The sequence below is a fragment of the Anser cygnoides genome, chromosome Z (genome assembly GCF_040182565.1).
Source record: "Anser cygnoides isolate HZ-2024a breed goose chromosome Z, Taihu_goose_T2T_genome, whole genome shotgun sequence".
Taxonomy (NCBI): domain Eukaryota; kingdom Metazoa; phylum Chordata; class Aves; order Anseriformes; family Anatidae; genus Anser; species Anser cygnoides.
The window spans coordinates 77,446,949-77,467,232 of record NC_089912.1 but is presented as its reverse complement, the minus strand read 5'-3'; the positions used below and the strand labels follow the sequence as shown (position 1 = coordinate 77,467,232).

The 20,284-nt window shown below is 38.8% G+C and overlaps 1 protein-coding gene and 1 long non-coding RNA gene across 5 annotated transcripts in view; one reads left to right on the top strand and one right to left on the bottom strand.

Annotated features, from left to right (window-relative positions):
• The first annotated feature begins 5,178 nt into the window (after positions 1-5,178).
• Positions 5,179-15,694, top strand: LOC136788901 (uncharacterized). Its single transcript, XR_010827455.1, has 3 exons — positions 5,179-6,906; positions 8,051-8,205; positions 15,489-15,694. It is a non-coding gene; the product is annotated as an uncharacterized lncRNA (long non-coding RNA).
• PIK3R1 (phosphoinositide-3-kinase regulatory subunit 1) overlaps positions 8,626-20,284 on the bottom strand; it is a 58,890-nt gene continuing 47,231 nt past the window's right edge. For all 4 annotated transcript variants that reach the window (XM_066987706.1, XM_066987707.1, XM_013190861.3 and 1 more), the window contains 9 exons: positions 19,631-19,733; positions 18,831-18,929; positions 18,527-18,707; positions 17,916-18,041; positions 16,763-16,905; positions 16,317-16,493; positions 16,082-16,150; positions 13,655-13,825; positions 8,626-13,185 (listed from right to left, as the gene is read on the bottom strand). In XM_066987706.1, the coding sequence (XP_066843807.1) occupies positions 12,996-13,185; positions 13,655-13,825; positions 16,082-16,150; positions 16,317-16,493; positions 16,763-16,905; positions 17,916-18,041; positions 18,527-18,707; positions 18,831-18,929; positions 19,631-19,733 (1,259 nt within the window). In that variant the 3' untranslated portion in view covers positions 8,626-12,995. The remainder of the gene's footprint in view (positions 13,186-13,654; positions 13,826-16,081; positions 16,151-16,316; positions 16,494-16,762; positions 16,906-17,915; positions 18,042-18,526; positions 18,708-18,830; positions 18,930-19,630; positions 19,734-20,284) is intronic.

Sequence of the window (20,284 nt, the reverse complement as noted above, 5' to 3'; positions counted from 1 at the left end):
GTGACTCTTCTTTCACTTAACTTTCTTTAATGTATACCCTTGGTATAATTCTATTACCCCCTCAGGATTTTTATGCTTCTGCTCCCATGTAAATGATAGGAGAAAACTCTCCTATTCTGGGCTACGTATGCCTTCAAGACTAGGAGGCCAGAACAATGATTTCTTTTGCATTTAGCAAGATTGGTAAAGAAAGCAGAAACAATTTTAAAATATTTTAGCTTAGCAAGTAGGGGTGGGCTAATCAGTGAGCGACAAACCTGAATGCCAGCCAAATCCATCCATAGGAACTGGAGATAATTCTGGTGAGATTCTTGTGCTGGGATTAGATGAGTCAGTGAACCTAAAGAGATTTTAGGCACATGCTGCCCCATCATGTATATTAGTCCATTTCTAGTTCACATAAATTTGTACTGGGGTTAGAGTATGCTGGAAGGAGGGGATTTGAAACAGAAGACCCAAGGGTCTTTCTTTTCTGTTTTGCAACTTCCAATTAGTTAAAAGTTAGTTAAGTTGTGGCATGTTTTTAGAGACATAAAAGCTTCTAAGACATTTATTGGTGTTTTCATTGCTGCTGTGTTCAAATGCTCCTTTTTTTCTGATCCAAAAAGCTAGGCAATATTGAACTTTTCAGTAAAAATGAGCCAAAATAAAAATGAAGATCTAACATACCTTTGAGATCTGGGTGGATAAAGTACAGTTATGAAAACACCAGTCCAGTCTGGTTTCTGTGTTACAGTCAGATCTGGATGGGTTTGGTTTCCTGCTCTGTTTTTAAGTTGTATCTGTTCAAAGCAGAGTCTGTGATTTCTGTAAATGCATGAGATGGTTTTTCATGGCTGAAAATCCTCCCAGACTTTGGTCTTTTAGAATCCCAAGCCAGACTCACATCACAGACCAATTAGGCCTTGAAAGGTGAATGTTGACCTAAAAGTAGTTCTGATCTAGATGTCACTTCCTGAGCTGTAATACTCAGTAAAGGACCATGAAATCAAACTGCTTAGAGGAAAAACAACACTATCTTTACTGCTACACAATTACCTATCTCAGCTTGAGTCTGTTCAGTTTTCAAGAAGCTTGATGCTGCGTACATGGGTTAACCATTGAAGTAAGGACGTGAACTCAGTCTTCACTCGCTTCTGGTGAGTACCATAATGACTGGGCTTATTAAATTTTATTTATTTATTTATTTATTTATTTATTTTTAATCTCAGTGAATATTTTTGTTCATGCAGAGTCAAACCACCAGTGGATTGAAGCTAATTCTTTAGTCCGGTGGAGGAAGCATTCACCTAGGATGCCTGATGTCCGACTTTAGCCAGTGCTCAATGGAGAGTCTCCTAAAGCTCACATATGCTAAGCAACAGCAAGCATGATCGCTGTTGGCCAACATGCTGTATTAGATGGAAAATGGAGTCCTGCCTTTCATTTTGAACGCTGGAGAAGGTCTGCTGAAATGATAATTCTTGTCAGGGTTTCATATCAAACAAGTCAGTGTTTTTAAGGAGAACTGTCCTTGCTGAACTATCCTTGATCAACCATAGTATGTGCATGCTGAGCCTTACATTCCTGGCCTCTTTCAAGGGCCAAGATTAGATTATTTGTTAGGAAGGGATGGAGAATGACAGCATCCCATTGCAGAGTGGGCCATTTATCTGACACAAGAATGTAGCTATGTATTATCAAATGTGTCAGTACTAACAAATACACCAATAACTTTGTACTGATAAAGATGCTGGGCTGGAAAATTAGGCTCTTAATGATCTGTAGAGCAAAATTAAAAAGATAAATAAACCCAAGGTTTTAGATGACTGTTTGAATAGAAAAGCTAATCAGTAACAATGTTGTCATATTTGTGCACCTTGTCTCCTTCCCCTTGCATTCACATAGGTCTAGGAATTTGATCCTCTGAAAACTGGCAGCTCAGGAAAATGTTGGAAGAAAAGCTTTTTCTTCTTTTTTTTTTCTCTTTTTTTTTTTTTTTTTTTTTCCCCAACATATCTCACAGTCCCTCTCTCTCAGTGGGAGCCAGTTCTCAAAACTCCAGAGCCAGGTTTGCTTCAGAAGCTGCTACAGAGGTGAAAGCTTGCAGAGAGACATCAGATATAAAGTATCTGCTGGGACTGATAGCCACATGTACCCACTATTTTTTGGTGGGGAGCCTACAGTCAGCTAGTTCAGCTTCATGACTGTAGAGATAGAGCTGACATTAAGAAAAAAATCAGAAGAAGCCATCTGCCTAGCTTCTTTTGATTATTTTTTTTAATCTAAAAAGTTTTGAAGGTAGCAGCACAAAGAAGAAACCATACATTTTTATTTTTATTTTTTTCATAGACGTGGGTATACATAAAGCAAGGGCTATATACATATCACCAAATACGGCAGTACTATTTTGAGTTTCTGAGTTTGAGAATGTTCTTCAGGTGTGTTCTGATTGTGAACGAGGGCAAAAGTTAACTACTATGTTCCCTTGCAGCCTCACTGCCACAGAACACAACCTAGGTGTCTGTGCATGTGCATGCGGGGAACAGCTTTGGTCTGCTTTGGCTAGTTCCCCTGTGAGTGTCTGGAATATTAAGATTTGAATACAGTCAAAAAGACACTACTCTTTGCTTTTGGTTGGAGATGAAGCACGAAAACCTGATCAAGAAATTCCAGATACTTGCAAGAAGGATGGGACACAGTGATAGAGTTGTAGTAGGTTCACTTTCCAAGATCCAGAACATCTTTTCTGGGAAACTCCTACAGCAGTCAGTTTCACTTGCACAGCATGGTTACTTTACAGAAGCATGGATTTCCTAGGCTTCTTACAAAGCCTGGGGCAGTTGCCGCTTTTCACTAATTTTACACCAATTTTACACTTTTTTTTTTTTTTTTTTTTTTTTACAGTTTTTCACTAATTTTACACCATTTTCAATGGACAAACGAAATTTGAAAACGTGGGGAGGGTAGCGTTTTGAAATGAGGACCGTTCATTGGTGCAGCCTGGCTAAGAAGCTGATTATGTACTCAAGTAGTCAGCTTGTCTTCAGAGCCAAGGCCATGGTATTGGTTGTGTTTAGCCACGTAATGCCAAGCACGCCCAGGTGTGCCCACAGGTCCTGCGGTCGCAGTGTCTGCAGCGTAGACATGCGGAGGGAGCATGCACATTCACATTGGTATAGATGTTCTAAAAAGCAAGGGGGGAAAAAACCACGTTTTTGAGTTGCCACAGACACCGCATTCCCCAGTTATAATCAATAACAGGAGCTCTCGTGAAGCGTCCTGTTAGAGGGTGTGCTCTTCTGCATGTGACAGCAAAGGAAGATTCTTGTGAAAACAAGTTCTTACCAGGACATTAATGGCAATTCCCTCCCCTCTTCTGAAATCAGCTATTTTGAACCAGCATTACCGAGGAGCTGTTACACAGAGCAAGCCAAGAGTGTGCACAAGCGCCTTTGTGAGTGCCTTGCTCTAACAGACGACAGCGTGAGCCCAGCCCCTGGCCGCACCCTGCTGGAAGCCCATGTGGCCCAGCCAGATAAGAGGCATTTTCTCCAAGGCGAGGTCTTGCATGGCTGTGCCTGCCAGGAATACTGCAGGAAATTGACCATGACAAGATTTCGGTTTCAGTAATGGTGTTAGTAGTGAGACACATCAAGACATTTTAAAACAGCAACGTCATTTAGTTGTGTGTCTTTGTGTACCAGTTGGCATTTTTTAAATCACTTTATTCTCTCTCTCCCTCTGAAATACTCACAGCCCTGCAGGAAGGTGGCTGTGTAGACGTATTCACCTGCCAGCTCAGTCTGTCCTCATGCAGGATGGTTCTCTTGTCCAGAAACCTTAAGTGCTTACCATAAACAGGTGCAATGCTGTGAACCCATTCTGAGGGTCTTGTTCAAATGCCCTGAGGACTCCTGGTGCTCATGGGTTGCCTGACAATCCAGGACTTTCTTGTTTACATTGCCTGTTATCAGTAGAACAACAGCAGTTTGCATAACAGCTTCTCCTCTTTCATCTCAAGTCTCCTGAAGCTTCTTTCCCAAATGTTGTTCCTGCCTCAGAACATAATCCCACATGTCACTTCACCTGCTTAAACCCATGGGGCTCTGCAAGGCCATGTCTCCCATTTCACTGGACAGGGACACTCTCTATGCCAGAACTTCCTTGGCAGATCATTTGCTGATGAAAGGTTTGGTTTAACTCAACTGGGGCATGCATGCCTGTAGTGCTACAGCCCAAAAAAATACCATAGAGCCTGCTGTCTTCTCAATTTTTCTATATAGTAGATGAATGGGGAATCCCACCAGCTCTCCTGCCTTGCTGCAGAGCTCAGCATGCCTGGGAAGTAACTTGCCTGAAGTCATTCCTATCTTAGTTTTCTTGTCAAAATATCCCACCCTGTGATCCTGGCTGTGGATCAAATGGAAGGAAAGATCATCAAGTTCCATAAGTTTCCCCTGGATAAGAAAGGAAATGCAAATATGGTGACTAACAAACTGATCTCACTTGGAAAAACCAGCAGCATCTCCATCCATGCCTTTTCAGCTGATCACATGGCTGGCAAGAGATCAAATGATTCTGCAGAAGATAGGTCTCCGGCTTTCAGGCAGACTGGCGGTCAGTTGGGCCTGAGGGTGCCAAGGGCAGGCCTCAGTAAGCCAGGGCTGAGGCAGTGTCAGGGCTTGCTCTGGATCTGGCAGAGAAGCTGACAGTATCCTGGCATTACTGCTCATCCACCTTCCTCTGTGTGGAACCCAGCATTAAGGAGGACGCTGCCCAGCATGGTTTTGACCCTGTTACCTTCACAATTATTATGAAAGACCCTAATTCTGAAAACCAACTGAACTTCTCATCCCAAATTAATTGTTCCTTATCATTACGCCTAAGAGCAGAAGATACCACAGCTGGTACTGGAAAGATTGAAACTGAGCTGCCTACCAGCAGAGAAGAGATTGAGTTCATCTAACTTTAGCCGCCTCCAAGCTGCATCTCTCACGTCACCCATTTGCCTGGGCTCCCCCTCCAGTCAATGGAGTGACTCCAGAGCATGATTCACCACAGCCTAAGAATAGAGCCTGAGGTAGGTGGGGTGAATCACCCTTGGGAATTGCCTGTCTCTCTCTATGAAGAGAGCTTTGCCAGATGGCTTTGATGACAAGTCTTTCTTTTAGGTGCTTAAAATTAGAGATGAATCCCACCTCAAAATGTTCAACCTCCATGCCTTCCTGAAACAGAGAAGAGCCAGAGGGAGAGCTGCAAGTTGCATGAGCATGCAAATTTGCCACTGTTTTTAAGTGGCAGCCTTCAGCCCACAGAAAAATAATCCTGCATGGATTTGAAAGGGAAGGTGAAAAGCATCTGTGCCCCAGCACAGTGCCGTTGGCATCCTGCCCAGAGGACATGGTGAGAGGCACAAGGCTGGTTCCTTCGCATCTGCCTTCTAATATGGTGTGGCTGGCTACAGCTGCTAGACTTGCATTCCTATCATATTTTCATATCATGCTCTCTCAGGTCTTTACTCCCATCCAGCTTCACAATGTACAAGCTGCTAAGAGCTGCTTTACCTGTCTTTTAGATTGGTAAAGTAATAGGCCAGAGGGCACAATGAAAACCATCATCAGTATGAAGCACTGGACAGGTAAGTGTGGTGTACCACCCTGCCACACAAACCAGCCACACATTTCCCTTCAGACAGGTCACGAAATATGGACTCTGCATGGCTCTTCTACCCAATACCCTGTGGAGAAATCTGCTGAAGTATGTAGGGTGGCTGCCAGATGTAGAAAAGAGGGAAGAAAGATTAATCTAGCTAGCACCTTTCATAGAACATTTGTTTTACACCAAGAACAAGATTAGTGGGGAAGAAAAAAAAAAAGTAAACTGGGTAAGGAAATAAACATTTATGGAAGAAGAAATGTTCTCAGGAGTGAACTCACTATGTTTCTTCTCAGGCTAGAGTTTTCTAAGGATTTAGGAATATCAGACATATGAAAGTGAAATCATCATCTGAAAACTATATTCATGCCTGGTTTTGTCAATATTGTTTGTTCAAGGACCTGAGGAGAGCAGATTTTAGATCCTTTTGTGTGTTACCTGTTAAATTTTTCTTCTATCAATATTTGCACATGTTTAAATTGGTGGCTTAAACTCCTTTCTTAGTATGCAAGGGTGATTTCTTCGTGCTAGAAAGAATGGAGTGACAAGATATATTCATGTAATAGTGTTCGGGGAGGGAATAGAGCCTGGCACAGCCGTGGATAAAAATGCTGCTTTTTCAAAGAATTATCAGGACGTTTCTGGTCATCTGATTGCTGTTCAGAGGTTAAAGTACTGGTCCCCACAAAGATTATCCAAAGTTTGAATAGCTGCTGATTGATTGATACCTGTTTACCCAAGAAGTCCCTACAGAGCTTCTATTTTTGGCAGTCTGTGTATTTGAGGACATAGGTCCTCAGTGAGACTTAAAAGAAAAAGAAAAAGAAAAAGAAAAAGAAAAAGAAAAAGAAAAAGAAAAAGAAAAAGAAAAAGAAAAAGAAAAAGAAAAAGAAAAAGAAAAAGAAAAAGAAAGACACACCAGAACCATGTTCTCAGCACAGCTCCCACAGTTAATGCTTTTTTTTTCAAATGCATTAAGGAAAAGCTCTGTGCCTTTTGTACAACCCAGGTCTGACTGGAAAGTGTGTCTGACTCCATGTCCCTGAAGGCAAAGCAGAATGAGTTGTTTTTTGCCTCATTTCCAGCCTGTGGTGTGGGCAGGACCCCACCATTTACAATTTCCTTAGTTTCCACCCTCTAAACAAGGGCCCCTGCATAGGTGCTGGCCTTGCCGCCATGCTGGCTGGGGCCAGTCTCAGCTTTGGATGTACAGAACATGGAGGGGAGGAAGAGGAAGGTGGCTGCCACATCTCGCAGGTGGAGGCAGAGGTGGGCTCTTTGGGCTTGGTGGGACATGGTGGGCTGTTGTGCTATGTGTTGGGTGTCTCTGAAATGTAATCTTCTCCAGGAACATGCTAATACACCCCATGGCTGTCAGGGTCCCTCAGAGGACTCCTGAAAACCAGAGGGGCCTTCCCTGCAGGAGTGTAAAGGAGGGCCGCCATTCTGGGTAGCCCTCAAGGCATAGCAAGGCCTTGCCAGCCATTTTGTGCCTGGCTCCCCACAGGCAGCAGAGGGGTGCCAGCACTTGTCCTGTGTTCCACCAGTGTGGGGAGGGGGCATTGCCTGTCCCTTCAGTAGGGCTTGTAATAGCCCACAGCAAGAAGTCTAAAATATCCTCTTCCATTTTTACTCAAAGGGGCCCATGAGAAGTTACTCATGCACAGGACTTCACGTGAGTCAAGCAGCTCCATGAGAAAAAGAGGATGAAAAGTATTCCTAAGCCTTTAAAAAAAAATCACCCACGTGTAGCTGCACAGATAGATTCAAGCAGTTTTTCACATTCCTTATGAAAAATGGCCATCAAGCCTCAGGAAGAAAGCAGAGAGAAAAAGTAGGAGTGTATTTGTCTGCAGACAACAAAAATAGAATGACATTTTTGCAAACTATTTTTTTCCAGTCTGCCAAGTGTGATTTCTATACAATGTATGATACAGGCCAGAAAGCCGCTGGTCCGTGGATTTCTGCAGATTATGATCAATCAATCATAATTTCTCTCAGTAGCTGATGATGGAAGATGTGTGATTCATGACCATAACTGTATTTTTAGATGTAGACCTCTCTGGCTACAGGACCTTGTGTTGCTTAGCATATGCTCTGAGAGCAGGAACAAGATAAACGTAGTGTCTATTTAAAAGAATCAGCTTACTAATTGAGAAGAACTGCAATGCATATGTTAATCAGAGATCTAACCCCACTTTCTATCAAGTGAACTAAAAATATTGTAATAGCCTTCAGTCTGTGCTTCTTGTGAGAAACTGTAAGGCCAGTGATGACGTAATTTTTAGTAATTACTTCAAGCCTGTGGTACCTAGGTACCTCAATCTGGGTGTATTATGTGACTACAGTGAGCAACACGTGGGCAGATTTTGGAATGGAAACCTTGTGAACAGGAATCTCTTTCTGCTTTTAGAGGGACTGGCTGGCTTCCTTGGAGGACCTCTCCTGGGGCAAGATATGGATGCGCCTGAAATGTTAAAATACTGTATGCCACCAATGTGTGAAAGAAGACAATGCTCGGAATCAGCCTTGCCCGATCAGCCTCTCCATTCTCCCTCTTCTTCATTGGTACCTTGGTTTTCACTGTCAGGGGTAGTCGTGAAGCTGGTAAATTACCTCTGGCTACAAAGGTTGACAGGCTGGCTTCATGAAAATCAATGATAAAACTCATTCTAATTTCAGATGAAACAGCACTTCATCTGCAGTATAAAACATACTCTTGCAAAAGCAATGCATCTAAGATTAGCAGAACTGTCATTTTGGCACAATTTGGTACAAGACTATTTTGGAGCTAGTCAGCTACTTCATTCAGTTCAGTCCATAGGGTGGCTGAGAGTAAGCTGAAATCATTTTCTCCCTAGTTCCCTCTAATAATACGAACACTTGGGTCTCATTTTCGAAGTAGTTCACATATAGAGACAGGAAGCATCAGCAAAGGATTCTGGTAAATGGACTTCTCAGTCCTCACTGAAGCCTCAGAAACTGAAATGCAGTTTCAAAACAACCTTTATTCTGCTTGAAGACTTATTACAATTTTTAAAGCAACTTAAAAACAAGACACAGCTCCATCAACTCTATAGCTTGAACAAAATTTCAAGGAGGCATGTTTTCACTGTTGCCTTGTGAAGGCAATTTACAACCCACTTTACCCTTCACCTCCTCAAAGACCATTTTAAAACAAAGTAATCTTAATGTTTTAAAGACATTTAACAGAACAGAGCTTTATTTTTAAAAACAATAATAATAATAAAAAAAAATAGCAGCATCTTGGGCAGCTAATGCAGTCTCATTAGGACAAGTGCAATGTAACGTTACCCACTCCTCCAGTCCAGTTTAGTTTTCCACTGCAGTAAATACAACATGATTCTACATAAAATGTTGTATTTTGGAACCTTGTCCTATGGGAGGCATTGTGCTTTGTGCTGCCCATTTCTAAAGTGACCCTGAAAAAAATACTATCAGGATTCACTTTCCCAACTTAATACCATGCATAGCAAAAGCACTGTGTGAAAATCGGCAGAAGTTTTCCCCATTAGAAGCATTTGCATGTTTTCCCAAGCATTATTATTTCATTGCCAATTACAAGACAAAGCCATTTCTTTACTACAGAACAGTTGACACCAAATAGAAAATTTTAAGATTTGGTTTTACAGTTTGATAAGATTTTTTTAGATAAATGAACCATACAGACAAGCTTTTTTTAGAAAAAAACAACAACAACACAGAAACTCAGTCTTCTAACTGTATTTGGAAACATGCTGCACCCACAAAGGTCTAGTGCATGTGTGTGTCTTTACACAAAATTAATAATATCACTTACTGAATTCAGCAAAATGATCACGTTTGGTGAAAATGCACCTATACTGAGATCTATTCATACATAAACACAGCAAGTGTGTGCGCATATGCACTGATGCACACATGAATATCCCCAAAACTGGAAATCCCAATTTCAACTTACGGAAATCAGAAGCTCCTAATTTTCCCTGCGGGTGTTGGTTCTCTGTGTTATGCCTCATACTTTACAAAAGCCTTGCAAAAGTGCTGCTGCAGTGCAGCATAACTCAGGGATTTAAAATAAAAAAATTCCCCAAACCAAAAAAAATACCAAAACAATTCCCACCCTTGAATCATATTAGGTGGAAAAAGTATACGTCAATAGAAACACAGAAAAGCATTGCGTTTCTTCAGTTATATCCACATGCTTTTTTTCTGTATATATTAGTCTGAGATCAAATCAAAACTGGAGTGAACAATATGGTACATTAAGGACAAACAACTCTGCAGTGAATAGGGCCTTTGGCAGGATGCAGCTCTGTGCATTAAGGAGGGAGGGAAATGCAGAGGCCACACAATACCCAGGTACCAAAGAAACCCCACTCATGCCCACTTTGGGGGCGTAAGTGATCCTTGTGAATTGCACAGACCCTGTGTAGGCAGAACTTCCCCTAACGAAGCCCTAAAAGCATTTATCCCCATAACATAGTGCTTATTTCTCATTGTTGCTTGTGCAATAAAAGCAAGTGCCAAATTTGCACGCACACTATTTTTTCTCTGCTACAACCACAGATGAAGTGAAGTAGTACAGCACAACAGGAACAAATGATATCCCGTACTGGGCTGGGCATGCTAAGGATATGGCCCACTGACATAGCAGAGGTTTTCTTAATATGAGGAAAATTAGATCCAAATGCCTTAACTACGATGAAATTTCTTGAGAAATACTAAGTGAAACATCCATTCAGATTACATATATTTTGCTTATAGAGAAAAAAATACGATTTTACTCTTAAAGTATTTAACATTCAAAAATTAATATATGTCTGAAGAATACCTTGGATTGCTACAAGTGTTAAATTGTTGTATATTGAGCTAATTTGTAATGTCAAGCCCAGTAGTATGACTGTCATGCTAGAGTAATTGTTGCTTTTCATAGTAAAAACCAGTTATTAGAAAACCAAATTTAAATGGTCCTATTCTGAGAGGCCTGAAAGGAGGGTGGAATGAGGAATGGAAGGGATGAAGGCTAAACTTCTATTTAGAAAATAAAAAAATCAGAATAATTTTGAAAATGATGACTATCCTGAAACATTTTTGTTGGTTGTATCTTGTTTCCTGATATAGATTCTAGAGAGAAAATACATCTATAGGAAAGCAAAGACAACCCACCAAAAAAGCACAAAATCCACATAATTAAAGAAAAAAAAAGCTTTACAGTCTCAGAAATGAAGGGATAATGTAAAAATTAAAAGATAATATAAAAACTACTGGAGACTGGCAAATTCCTCATTATTTTCAAAAGCTTAGTAAGTACTGAATGCTTGGAATCAAAATACATGTATCTCTAAAGCAGAGTTGTTATGAGACAGCTCCATGGGACCTACTCTTTTGATCATGTGTAAGTCCGTTAAATAGTAATGGGTTTTCCCTGTGCATCTTTGGGGAAGAATAAATTCATCTTAACTTAGTCAAAACTTGTCCAATATTTATGTGAACTTCATTACTTTATCAATTTGCAATGCACGAATTTCCGCAATGGTCATGGCAAAAAATATATAATAACAATAACCACTGCAAGCCACCCACAGTGAATTGTCCCAGAATTACTAGTAAGTTTGCTTTAGTGGGATTCATGTATTTGTTTCCTTTAAACAAACCATAATTCTGTAAGTCTCTAGTGCCTGAAACTATGAAAATGTTCACTTTGATACTCCCTCAGTCTACAAACTTATGAAAATAAACCCAAACTGTTAACTATGAAAGCCTAATCATTTTTCAGAACAGAGGTTTTCCAGTCTTATTTAGCCCTACGTTGTATCCAATTGTTCTGAGTACAGGTGGGAGATTTCTTTAAAAATACTAGTATGATAAACAAATCCAGGCAACAGTTTAGAGAAACTTCCTTCATATGAAATGAAAATACCTTGACATGCTGACAAAAATTCTGCCACAGTAGGTCAAGATGTCATTTATTTACTGTGAAGTGTGGATTCATTCTGAAATCCAACCTATCTACTCCAGTAGCTAAATTTTCCTGTTTTTCTGCAGTCATTATCAGAGAAGGATACACAATTTTTCATCTTTCAAATACAAAGACAATCATGACAGAAGTTCAAAATGCTTCAAAAGCAAACATAGCAAGGTACCGTACTCTAAAGGTATCTCTGAAACAATATTGTTGGACTCAATGATATTTTGTAATGTTCATATATTTTTATTGAATAAAGCAGCTTTGAAGCTTATCAGGCACTGCCCAACAAAATATTTAGTCAAAAAAAAAAGGATGAACTTTTTAAACTTTGAGCTAGTAGCTCAATATTCTATACAAAGAAAATTGTAAAATATTTCATAGTTTTAATTCTGAAGCCAACTCTTGCTGGCTTCCTGTACATCAAAAAAAAAAACAACACCAGAAAACGTCAAAAGAATAACAAAAAATAATCATCAAGAAAAGTATTTTCAGGCAAAAGAAAGAAAGAAAAAAGAAGGCAAGTAAAGAAGAAAGAAAAACAAGCTTAACCTGTAGACATGCTCAAGAGAAGACTACAGCCTAAAGAAAATTCAGTATTGCATAGCATGGTCTAAGAATTCAGCTTTCAGCAAACACAAAGGGGAAAAGAGAAGCAGTTTGGTATTGATAGTTTCCATCAATGATAGTTAGTCATCCAATATGTACATTATTAAAGACTGTATGCCATTGAAAGTCCTGTTTTCTTCAGTCTTAAATAAATTCTTAAAACAGGATTTTTAAATGTCTAAGCAAAACACTTCCTGGCACTTCACTATTACAATTCCTCCAAACAACATACTGTAACTGAAGTCCTTTTAAAGTGTCCCTTATAAATGAAAGTGCCATTCTGCTACATATCATTCACCAGAAACCAAAAAATCCACAATGCTGTGTGTCTGGATCCACTGAGTGCAGCAACACCAAATCCAAGCCAGGTTGTGACCAAGAAATTCCAATAACCAAATGACAAAGACCTCTTACACCTTGTGTCTGCAGAATCCAACGTTCTAGCTGGTAAAGCTTCAGAAGTGGTCGTAAACAAGCACCATGGTTAAAGGCCTCTATGTCCCTGCAGGGAGATCAGGTTAGGATTTCTCTCTCTTGTGTTTTTCTTTTCTCAATTTAAAAAAAGCACTTCAGATTAGAAACATACGTTCACAGCTTAATACTGTGATCTTTCCGACTGCAGTTGTGAAGGAAAGCTCTAGTCCCATCTGAAGACAGATAGCTTTGACACTGCAGCTCAAATTCTTGAGTAAGGCTGAAAGGAGCCTGCTCTCTCCAGAGGCCTCAATGTTGTCAAATCTTTTCTTTAGAAAAAAACCAAACACCCAGAGTATTAAGATCTTCATCGCCTCTGCTGTGCATATACTGGGTAGGCTAGTGTGACATTGAGAGAGTCATTGTGCTGCACAAGTGATGTGTGTTGATAATGTAGCACCAGTTCTTTGAGAGAGTTGTACAAGTTATATGGCTCTGCAAATCCATACCCAGTAGGTGTTTTGTTTATCACACAGTGCTTAACTTCTCCATCCACCCTAAAGAAGAAAAAAACAAACAAACAAAACCACAGTTTTTAGTTTGTCAGTAGAGTAAAATTAAGCTAGAAAATAAGGTACTGGCAATAAATATTAAAATGCTAGTCACTACATAGGATTCCTTCTATAGTCTTCTGTGGTGGGAAAATGGTAACAGCCTAGGTTTAACCCAAATTCCCAGGTGTTGTGTGAGCTTAAGGATGCAGGAGTTAGGCAAGACTTAGTAGCTGTAGATAAATGAGTTACTCCATGCTCTACTTTCCCTTGTTTTCAATGAGCCTCATCGGCGGGGGCAGCACAGGTTTGAGCTGTGTAGAAAATGGAGCGGCAATAAGAATGGCCTCAGTACTTGTTGTCTGCTTCTAAGCAGAAAGATCTAATGGGATCCACACACGTGCAAGTGTGCATGTGCCGCTTGCTCAAGGTGGGTGCCTCAAATGTTTACATCGTTCACATCTAGGGTACATACACAACTGAGCAGGCATAGCAGCCTTGCTTGCTGCTCTCTCGAACCAGGAATGTTCCATCTCGCTTTCCCCGCAGCAGATTTTCAGCTTGGCTTCTGTTGATATTTCCCACATTCCATGTTCTCTCGTCATGGTGGGGCAAGTCTTCATCATCATCTACCATAGAGTATTGGCTGTCAAAATAAGACAAAAGATGTTTGTAAAACATGTTGCAGAGCAAAAACCATGAATATGCTAGTCCTCCTTTCATATCACTTGGAAAAATTTGGTTAGTAGATTGTCTCCCTGGTAGGACTACGGGTGTAAACCATGTAATACTACAACATTTCACCTGCTGAACTGAAATAAAAGTTCTGGTCCCTGTTTCTTTTAAAAATACTCATGTAGATGTGAAGATGGACATAAAAGGATGCTGTTTTATCTATCAGAATCTGCTGTGAGCATTTCAGCACTTCTACCATTGCTCCCTGTTTTGGTATACAGCAAGCCCACCAAAATCAATATATTTTGAGACAGCTTCATTTCTAAAGATCAGAACACTTGGTCAGCAGTGAAAAATCATGCAATGTATTGATTACATCTGCTGCTTGGGAGAGCTATGAGCAGTTGTACAGGTAGATAGATAAATTATTCATAGTGGAGATGGCTTTGTGGAAAGGTTGGAATAGTAGTGTTCTCTTTCCTGACGAGATTATGAAAAAAGCATGTAGTATAGGACCTTCTTTACCAAAACAGCCACCAACTACAAAGCTAATTCAGAGTTTCATAGAACCATCTGAGTTAAATGCACTGTGAAAGAAGATGTCTTTGGTTCAGCTATGGGGACACCACTTTGATACTCTACAGTTCCAAAGCTCCCTATTTGCCCAGCAGCCTGCACTGTCAGCTTTGCCTCTGCCTCTCTGCTTACAATCAGTTGTTCTGAAGAGTCTCAAAGTGGTCTACCAAGATCAGCGATTTCACATATTTTAATTTTTCAGGAAAAAAGGGTTCTTTTGTTTCCGATGACCTGCTATCCAGCTCCCTTATCCCATCGTATTTCTTTGCCCTGCAAGAAATTCTAATGCATTCAGTTTTGGCTCTATTTTCAGCATCTAGAGAAAGAGATTCCTATTTTTACTGCTGCTTATTAAACTCATTTTTTTCTGCTGTACTTTAGAGAAAAAGTCAAATTCTCAAAGTTTAATTTGCCAGCAGAAACCTGAGCACTTAACAGATTGGAGAGTCACAGAGACAGAGAAAAGGAAGATTTTCTTTAAACAGTTTCACTTACTATTTTGATGCTATGTTATAACCACAGCCTGGCATTGCTCTTTCTGTCTAACTGATGAGAGTACCAGCGGAAACAAGTGTCTACATATTCTCCATTGTATCTTCTCTGAGCAGTGCTAAGACTGAGTGAACAACATGGCTTTAAAATGTGTATGCCATTTTTATTCCCTTCTTCTAACAATGCAGCCACAGCAGTCGCACAATTTCCAGAATAACAGCAGGAAATTCAGTAAATGAGGCCAAATTAAAATAGACCACTAATGTGGACAAAACTAGAATGTAAAACCAGAAAACAGTCATTGTCAATCTGCTGCTTTTGCTATATGTTCAGCCAGGCAGTGTAGAAGGCATGCACAGGAGACTACACAAGCAGAAAATGTTGATACAAATATTACTCAGACCACTTGGTTTTTCTACTTGTTCACTCTTCACTGTTTACTATTTTTAACTGTGAATTTAAGGCACTTCGATACTATTTTGCAGTTTGCTTCTGTTTAAAATTTGGTTTATATTTTCTTTTTGCTGCCTTTTTTTTTCTTTTATTTTCCTTTTTTTTTTCTCCAGGAATGAAGTGAAACATATTCAGTTAGTTGTCAGACCCCAGCCAGAACCTATACTAAAACTGAATTGCTGAAATGACAGAATACTATCCTGCCGTTTCCCAGAAAGACTGACTAGACCATAAAAATGGAGAAGGACCACTCTTCAGCACAATTTTATCACCTTCAATAGCAATGTGATACACTGATGTGGGCACCACTATACTAGATAGCACCATAGTATCAACATCTGTAATTGGGAAACAGCCTGCCTGTGCCTAAGAGACCTTCTGAACAATTTATGACATGCCTCCAAGATAACAACACCTTATAATCTTCATTTTGTTAGTAAGAATAAAGACACAGGTTAAGTTCCAGTGCTTTGCTATAGTAACCTGATTACACACTTCCTTGAGTGTGTAAGGCGGAGTAGGGGGGTGAGAGGGAATCCTTTCTGATACTTGGGTTATGTAGGCTGCCCTGCGTTAACAGTGAACATTGTTACAAGAGACCTAGAAGAGATTCCCTCTGGATGGATCTAGAATTAAATATGCTCAATCTCACTTCTGTGCAAGCTGATAGGAAAAAACAGGAATATTTAAATCTCTTAATACTCACTCTTCTGTATTTTCATTTCCAAGCCATTCATTTAGCTTCTTTTGCCGAACACCTTTCTGAGTCAGCCACCTGGACAATAATACCAAATAAAATTAATTATTAGTTTCAGAAGTTTGATGCCAATAAATAAATATATTTGTATTATATTATTATCATATTATACTGTTATTATATCACATTATTATATATATGTTTATATATATGTATACATTTGTGAATTCATAATGATACTTACATCAAGTACTGGTCTCTTGTCTTCCTCAGCTGTATGAGGTCTGGCTTAATGCTGTTCATACGCTTGTCTATCTCTCTATATTCAGCGGCTTGCTTCTTTAAGTCCTCTTCTAATCTACGCCTGCTGTCCACAATTTCACTTATTCGAGACTTCAGTTTTTCATAGTTGTGCATAATTCTGAATGGAACAATGTGGTATGTTATACTCTGATAACGTCTTATTCATAACTTTATGTCTGCTATTTTCTCATGTAGACTTTTAAGAGAACAGATTATTTCTCTAAATGTAGCTTCATGCTTCACAAGTTCACATCAACCCCATTTGAAGTTTGCTTTGCTTACAACTGAACAACTTTAACCTTGACATCTTGCTTTAATTTTAGGCAGATTTATACTTGGCATTATTTCTTTCTTCAGAATCATACAATTTGAAATACACATACTGACCTTTGTATTTCTTTTTCGTTTCCTTCACGTTTAAATTTTTCAATGTATTCCTTACTGTATCTCTCCTGCGTCTGGCACTGCTCTTCAAATATTTTTATTGTTTCATTAAATGCTTCAATAGCTGTTCTTTTCATTTGAATTTCCTGAAAATAAAATAGTTGTTTAAATTACAGTTGTTATCAAACAGAGCGGATGATTTATTGGCTTGTATCATGGAGACATTTCAGTATATTCTAACAGAATGACTTCAATACCCCATTACCAGAATGCATCCTGTCTGCAGAGCTTTACAAAACAGAGGAAACAGGCCTCTGCAAAAGACAACCATGATGAGGCTTTCCAGGAAAGAAAAACTGCTAGACAAAGAGTTAGCTACAAGCTCTCTTTTGTATAAATAAGTTTTTTATAAATAATTTTTTGAAGATTAGCCTTATGGCAATGCACTTTGCCCTTTGTACCATCTAATGTCCTTAGAAGTATAGTTGGCTCTCTGAAATAAAATTTTAAGTTACTGGGGTGGACTGGTCTCCAGAGGTCATTTAGTCCATCTTCCTGCCCCTGCATGGCTAGTCCAGGGCTAAGTCTTTGAAACAATTAAGTTCGAATTGCCTGCACACCTCCACCTTTCTTCAATTACTTTCAGGCATATTTTCTGTTTACTTTAAGGAGCAGTCTTGATTCTAGGGGTGTAAAACGGCACAAATTCACCAAAACCTCAAGACTTGGCTAATAATTGGATAAGATGAAAGAAGGACAGTGGGAGCTTTTCATCCCTGCAGGGTATCTACATGTCATCACTCCACTCTGCATCAGTGAAACCAGACCTTTCCAAAACTAGTATTAAAGTATTACTAGTATTACTAGCCCTGATGAGGCCAGTATGCAGATGTGTTTGTAAATCAAGGTGCTTGCTTTGGATGTGCGTGTCGGTCTTGAGCACAGAGTTAGGTTGTAGGTGGTGACTGTTAAAACATGAGTAAGCAATTCCACTATACTGAGCAAGCACATAAGGTACGTTTTCCTCTTTTGGGCAATTGTAGTCATGGTGGAAGGAAGGAGGAGGAAGGAAGAAAATAGCAACATGAATTTAAATAACAGTCTTCTAAATCCACATTAGACTTCCATTCCCCTTTTGGTTTCAAATCTATTTTACCTGAGATGTTCTTGTGTAGTCTTCATAGAGTCGGTCATATTCTCGGCTTTTTTCTTGGAACTGGGTATTATATTCATGTAATTTCTTCCCCACTGCTTCAATGCTGTCCTCTTTTACCACTTGATCCTGGGATGGTGAACAGAAGAAAAGATATTTGGTAAAAAAAAAAAAAAACAACAATACATTGCACAGATTTCCAGACTGCTTAAAAATGCCCAGATATTTATATGGTAAAAGTGACATCTCTTTTATCAATACAGAGGTATGATATATTATATGCACAATATGCAAGTCAAAATAAAACTAAATAATAAAAAGCAATTTTCCATTGCAAGTGTGCAGCTTTATAATAAAAATGATATATTTCATCAGCACTGAGTGGGGTATTTAGTAACTTAAATTTATTTCCTAATAATGCTTCTGCAGTATTTAAAGTTTTAATTATTTATATGCAATTTATGCTGTTGGTTTTAAACAAAAATATCCACTTTTATACCCACTTTATTTTTTCAAATATTAACAGAGCTGAAATTCTTTGTAATAAATGTCTCCCCAGTCTGCGATAATTTCTTTGTAATTAAGTGGAACACAAAGAAGATAGACTGAATTACCTGCTGGTACTTAGACACTGGATACAGTAATTTTACATCCAGTTTAGGATTGTACTGGGCTAGAGATTCATTCCTGTAGTGGTTTATTAGCTCAACCACAGAGTTGAAAGTTAACGGGTCAGAAAAGCCGTATTTCCCATCTCGGTGAAATATTTTGATTAATTTGTTATTTCCTCCTTTCCTGCAAGTAAAGTTTGTTGAAAAGTTAGGCGTACTTCTACTACTATTTCCGAAAGAACGTGGTATTTTAAAGGCAGTATTGCATTTTACTTAAGGTATTACAGACCTGCTGTAACTGTCTTACCTTAGTGTAAGCGTGTAGTCCCCATGCATTTTGGTTGAAGCATCTCGTACCAAAAAGGTACCATCTGCAGTGTCTCGAAGCTTCTCATTCACTTCTTCTCTAAAATGAAAGCAAAAGTAACTAATCATTTCAGCTTCTTCTCACTCATTTATCCTTTCACCGTGCTCTAAATTCTTGTTTTAAAATAACTTTTTTTTGTAAGCCTTCTTGATCTCCACATAAATAAACACAGTTATTTAATAGCTTATTTAGAATTACTAGAGAACAACTGGGATACAAAAATGGTATATTCTATGTCCCCTCACTGCTGGAACAAAATTATATTCATGCAGAGGTCTTCTGCTTGTTCATACAAGCCTGCACAATTGGAGCAGCCAGTCCTGGTCTAATGTACCTATATATAGTACATTTAAAATGTTGCTAATACATAGCACTTGTTAGTCTGGCTTGTTAACTGTTGTGCCTACAGTTGAGGATCTGGATGAAAGACAAGAAAAAAAAAAACCTATTTCTTGGTGTTGTCTTTTCATACTAGTATTTCATGCTAGCATTTCATACAGCTGCCTTAAAACAACAGAACAATCACCAAATCATTTCACATATTACATTCTAATGGACTGCAACTAACTTTTTAGTCATGTATGGAATAAAACCAACTGTGATATGTTTCTGTTGGAAAATATCCTAAAAATGGCTCTTAGAGCCATAATTTTTCTATACTTAAGCAGAATACATACAGAGAAAAACAGAGCAAGAATATAAAGTCAAACATGAGAAATACATGTCTTGAGATGTTTTACCTTGAGATATCTCCCCAGTACCATTCAGCATCTTGTAATGACATGTTGTTATTCATGCCGTTGTTAGTTACAGTATTAGGTTTCGGTGGCTTAGGAGGCAGTGCTGCAGATAAAGGGAGAAAAAGTTGATTATAACTCATTGAAAACATGACCATATATTCCTTGAAATCACACATTACTACATGAATGAGAAAAAAAAGGAATAGTTACAAAACAGTGTTTTCCACCTCTGACAGTATTTAAATAAGGAATCAAGAATTTTACTGAAAAAAATACAATTCAACAAGAAGGATGTACTGCTTCAAAAAAGTACGTTAGTCTTGCAATAGTATATTTTAAGCAAAATATAACACTTTACTCATCTCCTCTCCCTGTGAGGAAAGCATTTGGAAAAAAGAAATCTAAAGTTTGCTTTTACCTTCTTCAACTATCTTCAGGTAACTATAAATAATAAAACATGTAAGATTTCATTTTGTTTTCTCCCATGTGATGATCTTACACTAATATTGCTGTTTTCTCACCTATTAGCTGAGTAATAAAAGATGCAAACCCACAGCAATACTGTACGTTTTAATACAAGAATTAGCTTTCCATGATGCTCTGCATTCTGTGCAATCATTTAAAAAAAAAAAAAAAACACTTCAAGAAACCCAT